The 18,369-nt window shown below is 47.3% G+C and overlaps 2 protein-coding genes across 2 annotated transcripts in view; both read right to left on the bottom strand.

The window, feature by feature from the left end:
• SLC1A2 (solute carrier family 1 member 2) overlaps positions 1-9,165 on the bottom strand; it is a 95,645-nt gene extending 86,480 nt beyond the window's left edge. Inside the window, exon 1 of the mRNA XM_075425084.1 lies at positions 8,767-9,165. Coding sequence (XP_075281199.1) covers positions 8,767-8,783 — 17 coding nt within the window. The 5' untranslated portion in view covers positions 8,784-9,165. The remainder of the gene's footprint in view (positions 1-8,766) is intronic.
• A 4,019-nt stretch (positions 9,166-13,184) lies between these two features.
• The window catches only part of PAMR1 (peptidase domain containing associated with muscle regeneration 1), a 59,759-nt gene continuing 54,574 nt past the window's right edge, over positions 13,185-18,369 (bottom strand). The window contains exons 10-12 of the mRNA XM_009935243.2: positions 17,152-17,384; positions 15,476-15,771; positions 13,185-14,232 (exon numbers count right to left, since the gene is read on the bottom strand). Coding sequence (XP_009933545.2) covers positions 13,696-14,232; positions 15,476-15,771; positions 17,152-17,384 — 1,066 coding nt within the window. The 3' untranslated portion in view covers positions 13,185-13,695. The remainder of the gene's footprint in view (positions 14,233-15,475; positions 15,772-17,151; positions 17,385-18,369) is intronic.

Here is an 18,369-nt window from a genome sequence, read left to right on the forward strand (position 1 = left end):
TTCCTCTATGAAGGTGACATATCCAACAGCCCAGCTGAAGTACCTCTACACCAGTGCATACAGTGTGGGCAACAAACAGGAGTAGTTCTAAGCCACCAAGCTACTAGACAACTAGAACCTAGTTGCCCTTACTGAAACCTGGTGGGACGAATCCCATGACTGGAGTGTGGCCATTGATGGCTATAGGCTCTTCAGAAGCGACAGGCGAGGAAGGAAGGGTGGAGGTGTTACCCTCTGCATCAAGAAGTGGATAGAGTGTGAAGAGCTGTGTCTGAAGGATAGCCACAAGCAGGTTGAAAACTTATGGGTAAGGATCAGAGACCAAGGCAACAAAGCAAACCTTGTGGCTGGTGTCTACTACAGTCCACCTGATCAGGGGGAGCCTATTGATGAAGACTTCTTAGTCCAGCGACAGGAGGCATAGCGCTTGCAGGCTCTCATCCTGCTGGGGAACTTCAACCACCCCAACATCTGCTGGAAAAGTAGCACAGAGAGCTGAAGGCAATCCAGGAGACTCCTGGAATGCACTGAGGATAACTTCCTAAGCCAGGTAATGGACAGCCCTACCAGAGGGGATGTGATACTGGACCTTCTGGTCACCAACGCAAGGGAGCTAACCGGTGACATCAAGATTGGAGGCAGCCTGGGCTGCAGTGATCATGCACTGACGGAGCTCGCAGTCCTGAGGGATCTGGCTCAAGCAAAAAGTAAAGTCAGGACCCTGAACTCTAGGAAAGCAAAATTCCAGCTCTTCAAGGACTTAGTTGATAGGACCCCCTGGGAAACTGCCCTTAGGGACAAGGGAGCAGAATGGAGCTGGCAGATCTTTAAGGACACTTTCCATAGAGCACAAGAGCTCTCCATCCCCAGGTGTAATTAATCAGGCAAGGAAGGCAAGAGACCAGCATGGCTGAGTCAAGACCTGCTGGTTAAACTAAAGGGCAAGAAGGAAATGCACAGGCAGTGGAAGCAGGGACCGGTATCCTGGGAATAGTACAGGGATGCTGCCCGCTTGTGTAGGGATGGGGTCAGGAAAGCCAAGGCGCAGATGGAGCCAAACTTGGCAAGTAAAGAATAATAAGGACTTCTACAGGTATGTCAGCCAGAAAAGGAAGGTCCAAGGAAGCATAACCCCCTGATGAACACAACTGGCAACTGGTGACAACAGACGAGGAGAAGGCTGAGATACTCAACAAATTTTTTGCCTCAGTCTTCACTGGCAGCCTCTCTTCCCACACCTCTCGAGTGGATGGACCTCGAGGCAGGGACTGGGGGAGCAAAGTCCCTCCCACTGTAAGAGGAGATCAGGCTCATGACCACCTGAGCAACCTGAACATAGGACAAGGGGTAATGGTTTTAAACCAAAAGAGGGTAGATGGGTAGATTTAGACTAGGTATTGGGAAGAAGTTTTCTACAATGAGGGTGGTGAAACACTGGCACAGGTTGCCCAGAGAAGTGGCAGATGCTCCATCCCTGGAAACACTCAAGGTCAGGCTTCATGGGGCTCTGAGCAACATGATCTAGTTGAAGATGTCCCTGCTTAATGCACGGGGGTTGGGCTAGAAGACCTTTAAAGGTCCCTTCCAACCCAAACTATTCTGTGATTCTGTAATCCTATATAAATTTAAATGCCTACAGGAATAGGCCAGAGTTTAACTTGTGCATTGAGAAAACAGAAAAAAAGGCTACAGAGCAGAAAGCAGCCTGGAAAAATTACTGATTTTTGACTTGGTGTTTATATTTTTTAAAAGTCAAGAAATAGATCAGTTGCAGTCACACTAAAAAAGATATGTTTCAAGTTTGTCAGCAAAACTTCAAAAAAAACACAAAAAAAGGCAAAAATTGATTTAGTCAACCCAAAATGTTTTCTTAATACACAACGAAGTGTTTTCCTTTGTATTGGAGCCCCTACCATCTCATTTTTGTCTTCCTCTTTTCATTGACCTGTCTTTCAAACGAAAAATAGGTTTGAAACTAAAATGTTCAGGCAGAAACTAAGCATTTATTTTTGAAAACTAAAATTAAGTGCTTTTCATTTTTAAATTCCCCTTCCACCTTCTTTTCGTTAAAACACTTCAGTGAATTTGATTTCTCAGGCATGTCAGTGAACCAGAAATACCACATTCTTGTGAATTTCATGCCATTCTCCTAAAGACACCTGTAATTAGCAGGAGTGTTCCTTAATTCTTGTATGCTTGGGTTCTTTTTTGTTCTTCCTTGTAAGGATTCCCATTTTGGAATGGCTTACACAGTATCAAATATGTTCTAGATAAAAGTTAGAAAATATGATGATCTTTGAACCCAATCTGTTCTTTCCCAAGCACTGAGATATCTATTGTAGCTAATTGTCTTAAAGCTTTAAGTACACTGAGAGGCTTTGAAATTAATATAGAAGTAGGATTAAATATATAAAAGCACACTTATTTTTATTGCTTGTATGCCTCCGGGAATAGCATTTTAAACTAATGAGCTGGAGGCTAAAAGTGTGAAATATTGTACTGACTTGGCGAGAGAGGAGTTTTCATTAGCAGATGGACAATAAAAGAGATGATGGATTTGACAGATCCAGAGAGTGTTTTCAAGAACTCATACAATTAATTTTTCTAAATAGCAGGTATTGCAACACACTGGGCTGGGGAAGGGAATTAAATCATACAGAAAATGAAAAGGTATCAAATGAGCAGGTACCGAAGATGAAAGCCCACTTGTTAGCATCATGCCTTTCCCCCGCAGCCCTCCCAAGCACCCATCTTGCTCCTGTGTGAAGACAACTCTTCCCAGAGACAGCCAGGCACTGCAGCCTGGGGCTAGTGTGGGCTCTGCGTGCCCTCGCACACACAGCCCCGGTCCTCCCACCGTTGCCTACACCGAGAAGCAACCCGCATGCCAACCACGCTGCTGCTACGCGGCTGAAACAGGACAGAGTTTTAATGACAGCCTTTTTTAACTGAAAAACTGTGACCCTTTCAACACTGCTCACAAATTTACAGTTGTTAGCGATCTTGGCTGGGATAGCCTGTAGATCATGGGGAAACAGGAAGACAAGAAGAAGAATTAAATGCAGTAATTTGCTAGTATAGAAGTTCAGCACTGCTTTGTATGCTGAGTTCTTAGGGAACTTGTACATACACATCTGCATACATGTCCATGGAGGAGGGTGTGCATATGTGTTTATTTATCTCATGGAAAGCTATGGCAAGGCAAGACTTTTGAAAACTTCAGCCATTTTTTAGGGAAGCACTGTCTTCCTTTAGCCTTTGTACATCTAATCCAATACTACAACCTGCTTTTTCCAAAAACTTCAGAATAAATAAGCCCCTGTAGACTTTGTAAGAAGTCTTTTAATCCTTGTGCATCTATATAAGATTCTGAATATGTAGAAAAATGGGATTAATGTCTAGGTGACAACTTCTTTTTGAAAGTATAGCTCAAGACCAAACTGAAGGTTGAGGCTATGAGAACTATCGTATCATCAGATTAGTTTTAAGGAACTTAAGTTATCTTCTGCAGAGCCTAATTCTATTTTACTGAAATCAATAAGAGATTCGCAGTTGACAACAGTGAAATGAGGTCAGAGCCACAGCTGATACGTCTAATTAATAGGCTACAGCCACTCCATCTGTCCCACAAGATGTCTGAGAAAGAGCATAGGGTAAAACATCTCCATCCTGAGCTGGTGCTGTTCAAATCCTGCATACAAATAACAGTGAGAGCACCTGGAGGATTTCATCCTCTGAAGTACCTAAACATTTATGCCAGCACATTTCATCAAGTTTCCATTTAGAGGAATTTTGTGGGTAAATTACAGAGTAAAAACTCAGATGACAAGAAATCTGTGGGCGTGCTTGCTGTACATATCGTGGCAGATCCTGAAAACCCACTCTCCTATGTAGGTGCCTGAACCCTATCATAAAATGCAAAGCTTTTTTCTGACTCACCTAGGTGTGTCCCATTGTCTCTGGGTTAGGCGTATAATACATGTTAGCAACCTCCCTTTCAGGCTTTGTCTGGACAATGTCGTAAACGGCTTTAGGAGTCCTACTCCAAGACACAAAAACACCACAGCTGCATGACTACAACACTAATCTTGTATAATAAATTAATTCTTAAGGCTCAAATTTGTTCAGAAAATGTTGACAGGTTAACTTGCATCCACAGGGCTTGATGCCAGGTAAGTTATTTATCATTTGTGCCTCCTCTGTTAACTTGGTGTTGAATTGACTAATAATCATCTTTCTACAGCTAGTATAAAACCTGTGTAAGTTCTACAGTATATGCTGTGGCTAATTTTAGAGAAATCAAATCATACGCTCCCTGATCGGGACCAAACTCGTATTGTTTGGTGATCAAGTGGTACAGACATGTTCATCACCATGGAACTATTGCTTCAGAGACAGTGAAACCTGGGATGAAGATAAGAGTATCTATAGAAGAATGTAGGAACAATCAAGTTTGGAGAGGAGGAATGGACCACAGATGGGGTATTCTGTGGCTTTTTTTTCCTGTTAAGTGAGATACTGATACAGTCAAGTATCAAGATGGGGATCTCTGTAGCTTGTATGCAGTATATCCGCTACTCTGAATGGAATGGGAGCTCTGCATCTGTGCCACTTCATATTCACACACAGAATAACACACGGAGTGTTCTGGGTTGGAAGGGACCTCTGTGGGTCATCTAGTCCAACCCCCCTGCCGAAGCAGGGTCGCCTACAGCAGGCTGCACAGGACCTTGTCCAGGAGGGTCTTGAAATTAAATAATTACATAAACACCATTTATATTAAATGTACATAAATTTGTGAAGCACTTACAACTATTTCACTAATCAAATCACAACACTAAGCAATTACTCAGACTCCAGTATTTTCAAACATGATGATGTTTCAGCGTACTACTCCACTAGATTTCTTTTGTAGCAGGGTGCATACACACACGCATACACAGACTTGCTTGTGTACCGTATATCCGTAAGCGTAACACCTCTGTTCTTTTCAAAAACCTGCCCTGGGACTGCTCTCCAGCAGCAAGACCAACACCAAAGTGTCTACTGGGAATGGCCACTGGCCCACGCTGACTCCCTAAGCACGCCTGTGAACTGGGAGAGGGCTGCCTGGCCAAAGCCATGGCAGGACCGCTCTGAAGCTGACCTGCACACCTGTTGAGCTCAGACACCTGCTCTACCTCTGCTTAATTGACTACTATAGATGCAGTGAGAGTGTCTCCTAGTGGCTGCATGCTTGAAGGAACAGACCCAAACCCAGACTTCACACCTGAAACTCCCACTCTTCAAAGGTATGCAAAATACAAACAAGCCTCTAGATTTTTAGAGTACCTAAAACAGCATCACTCAAATAGGTAAAATAAAATAAATAATTTCAACATTCAAGCTTTAGTATCGGAGTTACAAAGTCGCATGCTGATGTAACATCTGAATCCTACCTCTAGGTTACACAAATGTGGTGGGTTTTTTTTAAAAAAACTATCAAGGTACTGCATTCTTCCCCGTTTGAAACAGTGACACTAAAGAGCGGGATGAGAGCCATAAGGGAACCATGGGAAGCAAGGTGTTCAGGACTTTGCTCAAGGGTCGGAAGGCAAGCATGGGCATCAGCTGGATCAGAGTCAATCTCATTTAACCTTTAGGTCCTCTTAGACTCTGTAAAAGCAAATGAAATACTTAAATATTCTGCTACAGTAAGGGTCCATAGGTTAAAACTACCACATATTAAGCCCTATGCCAGACACCACAATCTGTGAGCGTGAGCTAATGTTGCCGGATCTTTGAACCACACTAAGGACTCACGGAAGTTGATGCTGGCATAGATCAGAAGGGTCCTTCTCCCAGCAGCACCCTGTCTGCAGTCATGGCCAGAAGAGGATGTTTAAACAGAGAACATAAAAACCAGCAACCCTGAACAGTGTCAATACTTGGTTTTAGCCCGTCCTCCTTGAACTAGATCTTTTCTGTTTTCAGCACCAGCTAAACAGCAAAAATCCATCTTGGTAATGAGATCCGTATCAGGGGATTTTGTCAAAGGAAGGCTTGACAGTCAAGATACAGATAGCGTATTCAACAGTAAGACACAGCCCCGCTAGCTGGAACCACGGCAAGGTAGATCCAGAGGACACATGGGGCTGATTTTGCCATGCTGGGGGACATTTCCTTTCTCATTTTCAACGGACTGAAGTTTCCCGTTGTCCACCATCCTCTTGGAACGGAAAGATTTGGGCAGCAGATTTCCGTACATGGAAAAGCTTAACCAAGTAAGACATTCATAGAAAAAAGAAATGACTGGAAAGGCGCAGGCAAGGAAATCTCTCCTAGCAAATCCTGGCTCTAAGTGACCACTACTTTTTAACAACGGAATACAGATTTGCCTTCCTCTGTGTATATACAGGGGCCTTTGTTGTTCCCCAAGTATCCTGTCACATCCCCACTTCAGAGATTTTATGTAAGCTCCCCTGTTAGAGAAATAACGCACTGCAAAAATTACTGTGGTTGGAGTAGTTCTATCACACCACAATAAAGCCTTTATATACTTCAAATCTCAGCAAACGCATCTATCTGAACACCCCAAACGCCACCAGTCATAAACCTGCAGTGCACTTTGTCCCCATCTCCAGCAGGTCTTTCTCCACGCACCTGTGTGTGCCTGATGCACACTGCTCTGCTTGCAGCAACGGGCACCTTCTGCTGCCTTTTTCCCACTGTGCCGGTGCTGGTGGAAAGCCTTTCTTGAACAAGGTCTGGTCAGTATTCACTTTCCCTGCTGACCTTTAGGCCAGAGTGTAAAGCTTATCTCTATCCTCAGCTTTTTACCTGAGGGGAGGGAAAGATGACAGCTCAGTTTTGGAAGAGGTTCTCACTGGTAAATAGGGATTGACAAGTGAAATGCTTCCCACTCAATTTGTTTTCCACACCTCCTTCAGCTACTGCTGAGCACTAGTTGAATCATACCAAATAAACAGTTTCAGTTGTCTTAGTCTAGGTAAGTTTTCCAAAAAGTTTGAAAGCAAAGCCTAACTGTTTCTTTTCTCCTCCTGACAGTTTAGCTCTGTCCAGCAAGGAAAGCGAAAGCACGCATCTACTGAAGCCTTTCTGTTTCTGGTGCTCTGATCTTTTTTAGCCCACCTGCTCAGCCAACTTATTTTAAAAGCACCTCTCTTCCTACACACGTTTGAAACCTCCTTTCACCCCAAGCTGACAAATCCCTCTAACACAGCCACCTCTCATCACATCTCCTCTTACTAAACCCCTGCACAACAGATCCCACTTTCCCCCACCCGTCCGAAACAAGCACAGACCCCTACAGCTGCCTTCTGTGGGAATGAAAACCGGAGCACGCAGAGGGGAGCGAAAGTTGGGGTAGTCCAAGGATACAGAAGGGGCAGAACAGACAGCGCTGCAACCCTACAGATGTAGGCTGATTCCTCCATCTCCAAGCTTCTTCCTCGTGGCTCCAATTATTCGTTGACAGTATCTAGTTAAGTGATTTCATTGTCAGAGGAAACACTACAGGGCAGATTAAACTGCTGGACAGCTACCAAACTAGGAATGTACAAATCTGGAGCAGAAATTCCCCGCAAAGGCTGGGCAGTAGCAAACAGTAAGTTAGTTACCTCTGTAACAGCCCCACAGAGAGCCAGAAGCACCCCACAGATTTGCTCTTTGCCAGACCTGGGGGACTGTCCTTTCTCTCAGGCAGCCAAAGCTAATACCTTCTAACCTTCCACTCCTCCTGAGCCAACTGCTCAGGGCTGCTCCGCAGAGAGACAGTTCCTTCCTTTGTCCAGGTAACGGGACACCTGCGTGCACACCCTCCCAGACAGGTGTTGGGTTATTTAAATCAGCTCAGCAAGTCTTTCAGCCTGAGAGACACAAAAGTAATATAAACAGAGCTTCCTTTTGCACTCTATTCTTAAGAGAGTCCTATCCAGAGCAGATCATGCTGATACAACCTGACAACATCCAGGGATAAAGGGGAGGCTCACACCAGATGCAGCCTAATACTAGCCAGTATTACAAGAGGGCAACCAGAGATCAAAGAAACATTTTCTTTTCTTTCCTAACACCAGTCACTCTGTAAACCCAGCAAGCCCCCGGCCCCATCGGAGCGACAAAGCGGCCGGTCCTTGCAATCCCGTCACAGGCAGGGAGAAAGGTTTTCTTCCAAGGGACGCTACCAGGGCTGAACCGTGCTTGCTTTTCTTTAAAGCCTCTTGTATAACCGTTTGCCCTTCCCAGCATTTATCTTGCTAGCACTGTAACGCATTTGGCACAAAACTGCAAAATTGCAAAACTCCTCAAGAAGTTGGATTTGTTTGCTGCCTTTTTAAGAGGCGGGTGTGGGGGGCACAGCTCCTCGGTTCTTTCCGAACTATTGATTATTATTACTGTATTTAGGAGACCGCTCCCCCCTCCACCTCCGAGTTAGCCATGCGCTCTAACTCTCCTTCCAGGCAGGTGATTCGAGCTTGATCTGCCCTCCAGGGGTTAAACGAAGAAGTGATGGGAGGAAAAACAAAACCTTTCCAGTGGCTCATATTTGAAATTCTTCCTTCTCTCTCTCCCTGCCTCTCCTCAACGGGGCTCGCCTGCTTCTCGCTTCCTCTCGCCTCCCGATCATTCCGCTCGGGAACGGCGAGGGGCAAGGACTGACAGTGCAGCAGATGACAGGGAAGTGTCACCGAGAGCACAACGCCGGAGACACCCCCGCCCCCCGCTCCGCATCCTCCCGTCCCCCCTCCCAAGCGACGGTCCCCTCACCCTTCGGTCGACGCCATGGTCCCGAAAGCCCCCGTCTTCTCCAGAGTCCAAGGGATTGTTTCGGGCCCCGGGGCGCGAAGGAAGGCCGGCTCGCCGGGACAGCCCTCGCTCCCGCCCGAGAAGGAGCCCGCGGTTCCTTGTAATCCCGGGGGCCGGCGGGGCGAGGACCCGCCGGCTCCGCCGCCCGGCTGCCCCCCGCCCGCCTCGACCCGCGCCTGGGCTAGGTCCCGGCCCCCGGGCTGCGGGCGGTGCGCGGGGTGTGCGCGGGGTGTGCGTGTGTGCGCGGCGGGGGCGCCTGCAGCTGGGCGGGGGACGGAGCGGGAGGTTTAGCCCCGAGCCGTGGATTTGCCGTCTCTATCCCTCTCTATTTTAGGCACGGGCTGACATCACGAGCCGTCGTTACTCCTATAAATCCCCCCAACGGCTCCTTGACAGGAGCGCGGGGGGGCGGGGGGGGGGGGCGGGAGAGCCCCTCGCGGGGGGAGGGCCGGGCGCTGCCGACCGCGACCTGCCCAGCTCGCCGCCTCCTCGGGGCAGGCCCGCCCCTCCGCGCCGAGCGGGCCCGCCGGGGCTCCGGCTGCGGGCGGCGGGAAGGAGGGAATCCCACCCCAACCCTCCCCCCCCCACCCGCGGGTGTCCGGCTGCCACCTCACGCCCCTCGCGTCCTCCCCGCCCGCCGGGCCGGGCCGCACCCCCGCAGCCCAGGCACCTGCCCCGCCACGCCGCGGCGGCCGCCTCCGAGGCCGGACCCGCCCTGCCTCGCCGGGGCGGCCCGGGCCCGGCTGCCGGCCGCAGCAGGACCGAGAGGCCGCGGGCGAGCGGGACGCGGGGCCCCGGCCCGAGCCGCTGGCGGCGCGGGGCGGTGCTGCCCCCTGCCGGGGAGGCGGAGGCCCCACCTGCCGGCGCTGCGGGACCGGCGGCGTCGCCCCCGCGGGCGGCCTCAGGCCGGCCGCGGAGCAGCGCCCGGGCGCGCCGGGCCCCCCGCGGCCCCAGGAGGAGGCCGCCGTCCCGCGGGCCCCCGCGGCACCTCCCCGCGCCCGTCCGCACCGCCCAGCGCCGCGGCCCTACCTGCACCGCCCGCCGCCGCCGCGCCCCCCGGCCCCGCCCCGCCCCGCCCCGCCGGGAACGCGGGCCGGGGGGCGCGGCCTGCCCCGGCGGCCCCGGGGGAGCGGAGGGGTGGCCGGGCGCGACGCTTCCCCTCACCGCGCTGCCCGCCGGAGTTCTCCAGAACGCGGTGGCGGGCGCCGGGTGCGCCGTCAGCCCGCGAGGCCCCGTCCCGCCCGGGGACCCTCGTGCCACGCCGCGAGGCTGCCGCGCGCCTTCGCTTCAGCCTCCCCCGCTGAGGCGCTGCCCGCGGCCCCGGGCCGGGCTCCCCTCCCACAGGCGACGAGCTCCCGGCCGCCGCACCGAGCTGCCGGGCCGCGGGGACACACGGCCCGGCCGAGGCTGCCCGGCCCCGCCAGCGCTCCCGCTCCCCCCGGGGCAGCGCTCCTGCGGCCGAGCCGGTTCCCGCACCTGCCCGTGAGAGCGGCAGGGCGCGGCTGGGCGCACGTCCCCTGCTCCCGGTCAAACACCCATCTTTTGTCTCGTGCTCTCAGCACGGACCGGGCGTGTCGAGGGAAGGGGGCGAGCGGGGCAGTTCTGCGGAGCCGCTGAAGGTACGGCTGGGAAGGCTGGCAGGTCGGTACGCCCGCTTCCAGCTAACGCCCTGGCTGTTGGAAGTGATTGAATGCACCCCCAGCCCCCAAAACACGCAGAGGGAGAAGTATAAATCCGCTGGAGTGAGTGAGAACGCAGAGACTGCTTTGCTCTCTCATTTTCAGGGCAGTCTCTTTGCAGCCTTTCCCGAAGGCTCGGCTCTCTTCCTCGGAGGGAAGATGTGTTGCCACCCAGGTTGTGCTGTTTCACACCCTTTCTGCGACAGATGGCACAGATCCTCACCTGTTCGGAAGGAGATGTCTGGAATAGTTTTGCATCTTAAAAATAGACCCTAGCTCTCAAAGGGATTAGCGATTCCAATTCACAGTTTGATTTTTTCAACCATTCTTCCCCTGTTTTCCCTCACTCTTGGCGTTATAGACTGCTGTTCCGCACAGGCCGTAAGCAGGAGCTGCTGTGGGTCACCCGCCAGGCGGGAGGGGACAAGCTGATCTGTAGCTCCTGCAAATACCACACCTGGTACGGGTTCCTGGGGATGCTGGTGTGACTGCCCACCTGCACATGTGAATACATTGTGTCCTGTAACAGCAGAAATAAAACATTGTGTTTGCGTTTAGAGATCAGCCAGAATTGAATCCAGGATTCCAACATCACTGAGGTCCAGAAGCAGAAGCAAAGGCTGCAGCTAATTCCTCTCTCTAAAGGACGATGCTAAAATCGAATCCTGGGGTGGAGAGAAGCCTGGCTGTTTTCTTGCTTCTGTTTCCTTTGAAGAGCTTCACGACTGTAAAAAGAAGCGGGGGTTGAATTCCGCTGTGCACACACAGCTGTAGCAACCTCCTCCTGTGATTCTCAGTCCATGAATTCCAAGTTTCTCTTGAAGAATACACTTTTGTGTGAAATACAGCCAGTGAGCAGCTATGTGGTTGCTGCCCAAGCCCAGAAACTTTGAGCTCTCCGTTGCCAGATCTGTGAGTGGTTTGAAGCCAAACGGGGACGGGATTCAATGCTGAGGAGCAGTCAGAGGGTCGGTAAATACTAGGCACGGCTGACCTTCAGTAAAAGGAGAAGAGCGAGGGCTAAGGCTGGAATTCATGCAGACTTTTGCAGATCAGTGTGCACTGCCTAGTCCTGTACTGGACAAATCCTAGAGGGAGAAAAAAAACATGTAGGGCCTCTTCTTCTCTCTCAGTTGCAGCAGCGGGAAACAATAATGCTACGGAGAGCAATGCAGTCACAGTGTCGTGACTGAGAAAAGAACCAGCTCACAGACCTTTATGATTTCTGTTTTAGAACTGCTCTTAGCATTAGGGTGTAGAGATTCTCACTTAATGGAACCATGGAAGAGCTCTGACCAGGCAAGCCAGGCTCCAACAAACAATTCTACTCCTTTCTCATTTCACTCTTCGTCAATAGTGTTAGGAAGAAACCCATGTTGACTTTCTGCAAGTTTGCCCTTCTCCAGAACTGTCACCGAATCTTCTCTAACCCCTCCTGTCAGCAGAGGAGTACCACACATTCACTGGCACGTGTTCCTCCCAGCAAAGGAATGAAACACATCTTATTTTTCACATTTAATTCAGAATTTTTGTTGCTGTTGTTGCCATGTAGTTTGTCGGCCAAGCATAATCTCTTGGCAGGAGACAGACAAACGAGATAAAAAGAAGCGGTACACTTTGGTTCTAGCCCTTAAACTTTTTGATTCAAGCAACATCACCTGGTCCTACTGCCAGTGAAAATAATAAAAGTGCAAAAGTGTAACACGTTAAGTCTTTCTGCCCAGGAAAGCAAAAAATAAATTACATGGAATGACCTCCGATACTAATTGCCCTTTTAGCAGCAATTTTCAGATTCAAAAGTAGGTGGAAACTACTGAACGCTAAGAAACTCTTAAGAAGATTTCACAGCCCCAGAGAATCAGGAGCTGAGACCAGCCTTGTTAGCTTACAATTGCCATAGCCATGCACTAGGCTAGGCAGAACATGACTTCAGGGTCTGAGTCCTTCTTGGGGAGACTACTAAATCCTTCCATCAGAGCCCCAGCCTTCACATCCAGCTATTGCTGTCAGCTGGTTTGGGCACTGCAATAATCTGGAGGTCCTAAAAATTCCAGGGTGTCACAGGTGACTTCTCCAGGAGTCCTTACTGATGGGAGATATTCTCCTGTCCCCTAACTGTTTCTAGGGCTCCTCTCTAGTCTTTAGCCACAACTGAGCAGCAAATGATTTAGTGAAAGAGCAGTGAGTAGGGACCATGAGGAGACCAAAGTCTCTCCGCTAGACAATGTGCCCAATGGGAGAATCTTGCACTTTGATGTCAAAGAGTCCAGGCAAGAAAAGCCTCTACTAGGTGTGAGACCTGGACATTATTCTTCACCCTGAAGAGCTACAGAGGAGTTGTTTTGCCACAAAAGTATGTGAACTGACAGAAACCAGAAGCTTTCCTGAGGTTTTCGTAGGTCTTTGAAATAATCGACATGGAAAAATGTTTTTAATAGTATGTTTCACGTTTTCATCTGCTCAGAACACAATGTGGGAGAGAACTCCCCTGTACATTTCATTGCAACAGTTCACGTAAAAGAAAAAAAATCTTGTTATTTATGTAGTAATTGATTTTTGTGCTTATTCTGCCTTACGGTGTGCCTGAAGCATCCCAAGAGAGAGTCACATGCAAATGGACAAGGGCAGTAGGGAGTCCCTAGAGTGTGACACAGATAAAGCAACAAGGAATCCAAATAATGTCAGACATGGGTATGTAGGTTAAAAAAAAAATCATGGTTTATTTAAATGTGTAAAGTACTTGGGAGGGAAAAAGATTACATTGTAGTATGGCAATACAGACAGCACATACCATAACAAGCGCATCCTTCGTAATGAATTCAGGCTGCTCTTTCCAGCCTCCTCATCCGCTCAGTCACACAGGTCTTTGGGAGAGGCTTGCCGTCGATTTCTCTAGGGGACTCCACGCTACAGGTTAATTTCAGTCAGAATTTGCTGTCCTGTTTCTGTATGTCAGACTCAGGAGCAGAGCATCATCCTCCCACCAGGGGAGACAGGTGAAATATGGCAAAACTTCTCATGCACTAAGACCCTCTGTCATGGGTTAAGTAGAAGTAGGCTGATGGAACATCTGATCCCAGGACAAGCTACCAGGCTGTCTGCCTTAACCTTATCCCAGACGCGGCTCACCACTGGGATGAGAATCCTAAAGCAGCAGAGACTGAGAGAGATATTATGGTAGTTACAAAATGCCACTTCCAGACATGGCTTTTTATTTCAGGTTCTTCTCAATCCAGTCTTTGAAGGGAAGAGCTTTGGTGTAGCCACTGTAGAGTTCTAGGCTGCAAGTTTTATCGTAACCCCAGCTCACTAATCCCATCAGGTGCCACCTTAGCTCAGGAGATGCTTTTCCTGGCAAAGTTATGGCTGCAATCCCACCAGTCTCAGCAGGGCAGATATTAGAAAAGGCTGTATGGTCTTGTTTGGCACAGAACATGCTGTCAGTGATGCTGACTTGTATCCCATTATCCTCATACTGTTGCTCACACAACAGTGAATCCACCATCCGAACAGCTCCCATGCGGATTGTGTCATTCTTGTATCCGGGATCTTTAACATCGGCCAGTATCTTCCAGCCAGTAACCATTATTTTTAGATCCTCTGTGGATGAAGTCAAGTCATGAGAAGATGATAAGCAAATGGGTTGAACACGACTGCTGATTCTGGCTTTGTCCAAGAGTTTTATGACGGCTATGTCAGAATCAAGCAATATAGGGTCATAATTGGGATGCACTATGATGGCAGAAATCTGGGGAGGAAAGAGAAGGAAGGATTGTAGAGTTAACAGCAACAGCAAGTCAGCAGCGCTCTTTCTATACTATAATGCATGTTAGTTTATTTTGCATACTTCTCCTCTACCCTCCACTCCCAAACTGTTCTTTCACCATAGTGCTCACACAAATGAGAAGCATGCAAAGAGATCAAGCATCTTCTGACTTTTTTTTTGGCTTGGATTTCAGGACGGTTTTTATTGCATGAAACTCTTCCTAATGAAAAGCAGTCAAGGGCATTTCCTTCAGCAAAATGGGGAGTTAATGTGCAGTTCAAGTTTTGCCACTGTTTGCTGAAAAGATTTCACCTGCCATGTCATCTTCAGCCTGTAGAATTTGAATGGGCAGGGCTTTGAATTGAAATATTATCTTCTTATTTAAATTCAACCATCTTCCCACCAAAAAAAATACTAGCAATACATTACATAATGTTGAGGCCAAACTTTTACTGCTCATTACCTTGATGAAACACCACAAGAACAGATAGGATTCTTATAAGGAAACATTTAAAAGAAAAAAAAAATTTCCTTACAGGAAATGTCTGAAAAAGCTGGAATTAGAGAAAGAAATAAACTAAAAATGCAGGTGGGGAGGGATCAAATTAACTATGATTTCTTGGATAAAATCCATTAATTAACTCACATTCCTCCCCACTCCAGACAAAGAGACAGACACAGCCAAAATTGCTATATGTCTCCTCATTTTGACTTCAACTTTCCTAGTTCTACTTGAAAAAAAAAACCCAGTCTGGTGAGCCTGAGATGCTATTCTGAGATGCTGGAGTCAGACACAACCTTCTTTTGAGTTTAGAGCTGCACAGCGCTGGGGCTGAGACGTGAAATGAGCTCATGGCATCAAACCAGGATCTAGAGCACAAGTGTTTCCCTCATAAATTACGCTAATCACTTTTGATGAGTAGCTGGCACCTCTTCTAATTTTTGTCTGGCAATATCACTCAAGACATCGTGGCCCATGTAACCTGAGCTATTTTCTTTGTGATCTGTGTTAGGGGGTGAACATATGAGTTGGACAGTGACAGGGGAATTTAATGAACCCTGTGCCATGACAGCTCTGCCAGTTGAGTCTCTAGATATGCATTTCAAAGAACAGTGTGTGAAACAATATATTGCTCGAAGGATAACCTTTTTCTCCCCGTACAAGATGGATGTGATCAGCATCTGTCTGTGCTCATCATTTTCCGCTCCCAGCAGACTTACTCACCCGCAGGTTCTGGATGGTCTTTTCATCCCTGTCATCGTCTCTGTAGAATTTCCCCAGAACCACCTTGAGCTCTGCTGTCTTGAGCACAACAGTCTTGCCCAGGTCAGTGACGCAGTGAGCTGCCACCACCACCGTGCGCTCATTCACCAGGGCCCCGCTGCAGATAAGAATCCAGGCCCCTTTCCGGAGACTGTTCTCCTTCACCCCGTTGGCCGTCCGATAGATTGCCGCTTGCCAGGGCCACCTGGTAGAGGTCATTGTCTTCTGAAGGGTCATGTTTTCTGCTTTTCCACAGACTGAGGAAACATCAGCCAAGAATGAGGTGACGCCTGTTCCTCACCAAAGAATCTGAATATCACTCTTGATTCCTGCTTAGGATGTGCCAAAAGAAACCAAACTGCAATGGTTAGCATAAGGGACAGCTTTCTAATTAACCACTGCCTCCAACCTTCAGAATTATAATATAAGAGTATTTTATATAACTTTTAAAAAAAACTTTTTAATTTTTCCATTATTACCTGAATTCCTGGTGGAAGCAGGAATGGATTTAGCACTTGAGCAGGTGAATATTCATTACAAACTTATCAAGCTGCACTATAACGAGATGACTGCACAAAGAAATGGAAAGAATACCCCTGATTCTTGCTTATAATAAAACACTGTAAAGCCAGCAGTGCACTAAAATTCACCCTAGGCAGTCACAGAGTGATTATTAGGTCGTCTCCTAGAACTGGCCTTAGCACGGGTGAGTCCATGCCTATGAGAACAGACTTCTCTTGCAACAAGAACCTTGAAGCAAATGCATCTAAATCAGCAGCCATCCGGCGGAAAAGAAAAAGCTCTGGAAATATATTACCTGGTCTCAGATGTGAGGTAAAATCGCCTGTATTAGGAAAGGTTTACTTCAGTTGAAAGAGTTACATCATGTGATCACATTTTTTCGTCTCCTTTAGAACATACTTTTTTTCCCAGGATGTAGTGTGTGCATGCTCATAGTGAAAAGGATTGAATTAAATACTTTTCAATACGTGAGATGATCTCAAAGCAGAACCACAAACAAGAACTCCAAAAATTTGCTTGACATTAGGAGCTACATTTTACAGTTTGCTTGATGTCAGTATTGGCTTGTACCAGATCTTGTGATGTTCTTACCCTGACTTACTCTGTGCACTAGGTATGGATAAGATTTTACCTGGACTTATAGTTTGCAATATGAACCCTTCCTTAGCAGGGTATATTGAGGGAAAAGCCTCTTTAAAATGCAGACTCTCCATTCTATTGCTTAAACTTTGATGTTTTCGTCAGCTGTGTGCCAAAGTATAGAGGTGAAAGAAGAATCATATTTGCAGTAAATAACACAGGAAAACATGAAGTGATAGTAGAAGGACATTTTTAAATCATGAGACAAACTCACTACACCTTTTGCTCAATAAAAGAGTAGAAAAATTGATGGCAAATTACAGTGCTGAAAGCTTGATCCCTTTACCATCAACTGCACAAGTTCTACCAGTGGATAAAAAGAGCCATGTATCCTCCAAGCTTTGTCGCTGCTGTCTCCCAGCTGGAAGCATAGGCAGCCTACACCGCTGGGACTCCCTAATTACCTAAGATGAATACACATCCCGTTCCCCCATCCACCCAGGGATGTGTGCAGTTTTTGTCCCTTGGAGACTCACTTGGAATACACACAGGGGCTCTCCCACTCCATTTTCCTGTCTTCAGACAAGTCCTCCTGCTGCTACCCAGGCGGCGGTAGAAAGGGGAAATGCACTCATACTGGAGCTGAGTGTGCAGGTGCTGGTACCCTGGGGGCAGGTCTCCAAATGGCAGCGCTGGCTTCTTGGTTGGGTAGATGTCAAGCTTTTGCTTGCTGAATGCGGATGAGTAAAGTTGATGCAATGGTGTTTCCCTATTTCAAGGCACAAAGAACACAAAGTAATAATAATAATAATATATAAAAGCGATCACTCCGATAGCTTTATAACCAGCTGTGCTAAGTATCATTTAAAAGCATATGAAGTTTGCTTGTAAAAGAATAAAGCAAAAATATCATTCCAGCATAGTTTAGCAATATTCCCATTTACATCCTAGCTATTTTATTTACATATATATGTATACTTATATAAATACACATACGTTTATAAATTTTCTGTTTGTGTCTCTTTGTTTTCCTTTCACAGTTTCTGGATTGCAACCAGTTGCCTCTGAATGTAGAACAGTTTTCACCATTCACAAAAGGACTGAGATACCATGTTTTTAAATAAAGAAATGATGCTAGAAGTTAGCATTGCCGTAACTAATTCTCACTAGAGATGAGTTAGGCACATCTTTCCTCCAGTGAACATTTTAATAGGCAATATTAGGAATTGATTCAGATTAAATCATGTTGATAAAGTTTCTTGATTTAGCAATTAACAGGGATAATTGCCTCACCACAGAGATTTTATAATTGCAGTTATCACTAAGCTTCCATTTAGAAATTGTACTGATTAGCTGAAACATGGAACAGAATTAAAAAAATAAATGTATGCACCAGCCTAGATATGGACCATAAACTCAACTACAGTCATGCTTAAATCTTCATCACTTGGAATGTGTCCCTTGCTCTAATACTTAAAAGAACATATCTAGAGAAAAAAACTATTAACATCTGAAAAATTCATCAGGAAATTAATTTCCCTTGAGATTTCTGGTACTGCCTGCATCCAGAAAAGCCATAAGAATGTTTTTTTAATGTGGTAATTCCATTTTTGATCACAGAGAGACACAGAGTGCCTCTGTCATAAAGAATCTGTGAGGCAATGCATAACAGCAGTCAAGGAAAGTAAAGTTATTAAGAACAAGAGCAATGGCAAGTTTCTTGTATTTCGGAATAAGGATGAGAGCTGCTGTGG

Source organism: Opisthocomus hoazin, chromosome 7, assembly GCF_030867145.1.
Source record: "Opisthocomus hoazin isolate bOpiHoa1 chromosome 7, bOpiHoa1.hap1, whole genome shotgun sequence".
Lineage (NCBI taxonomy): Eukaryota > Metazoa > Chordata > Aves > Opisthocomiformes > Opisthocomidae > Opisthocomus > Opisthocomus hoazin.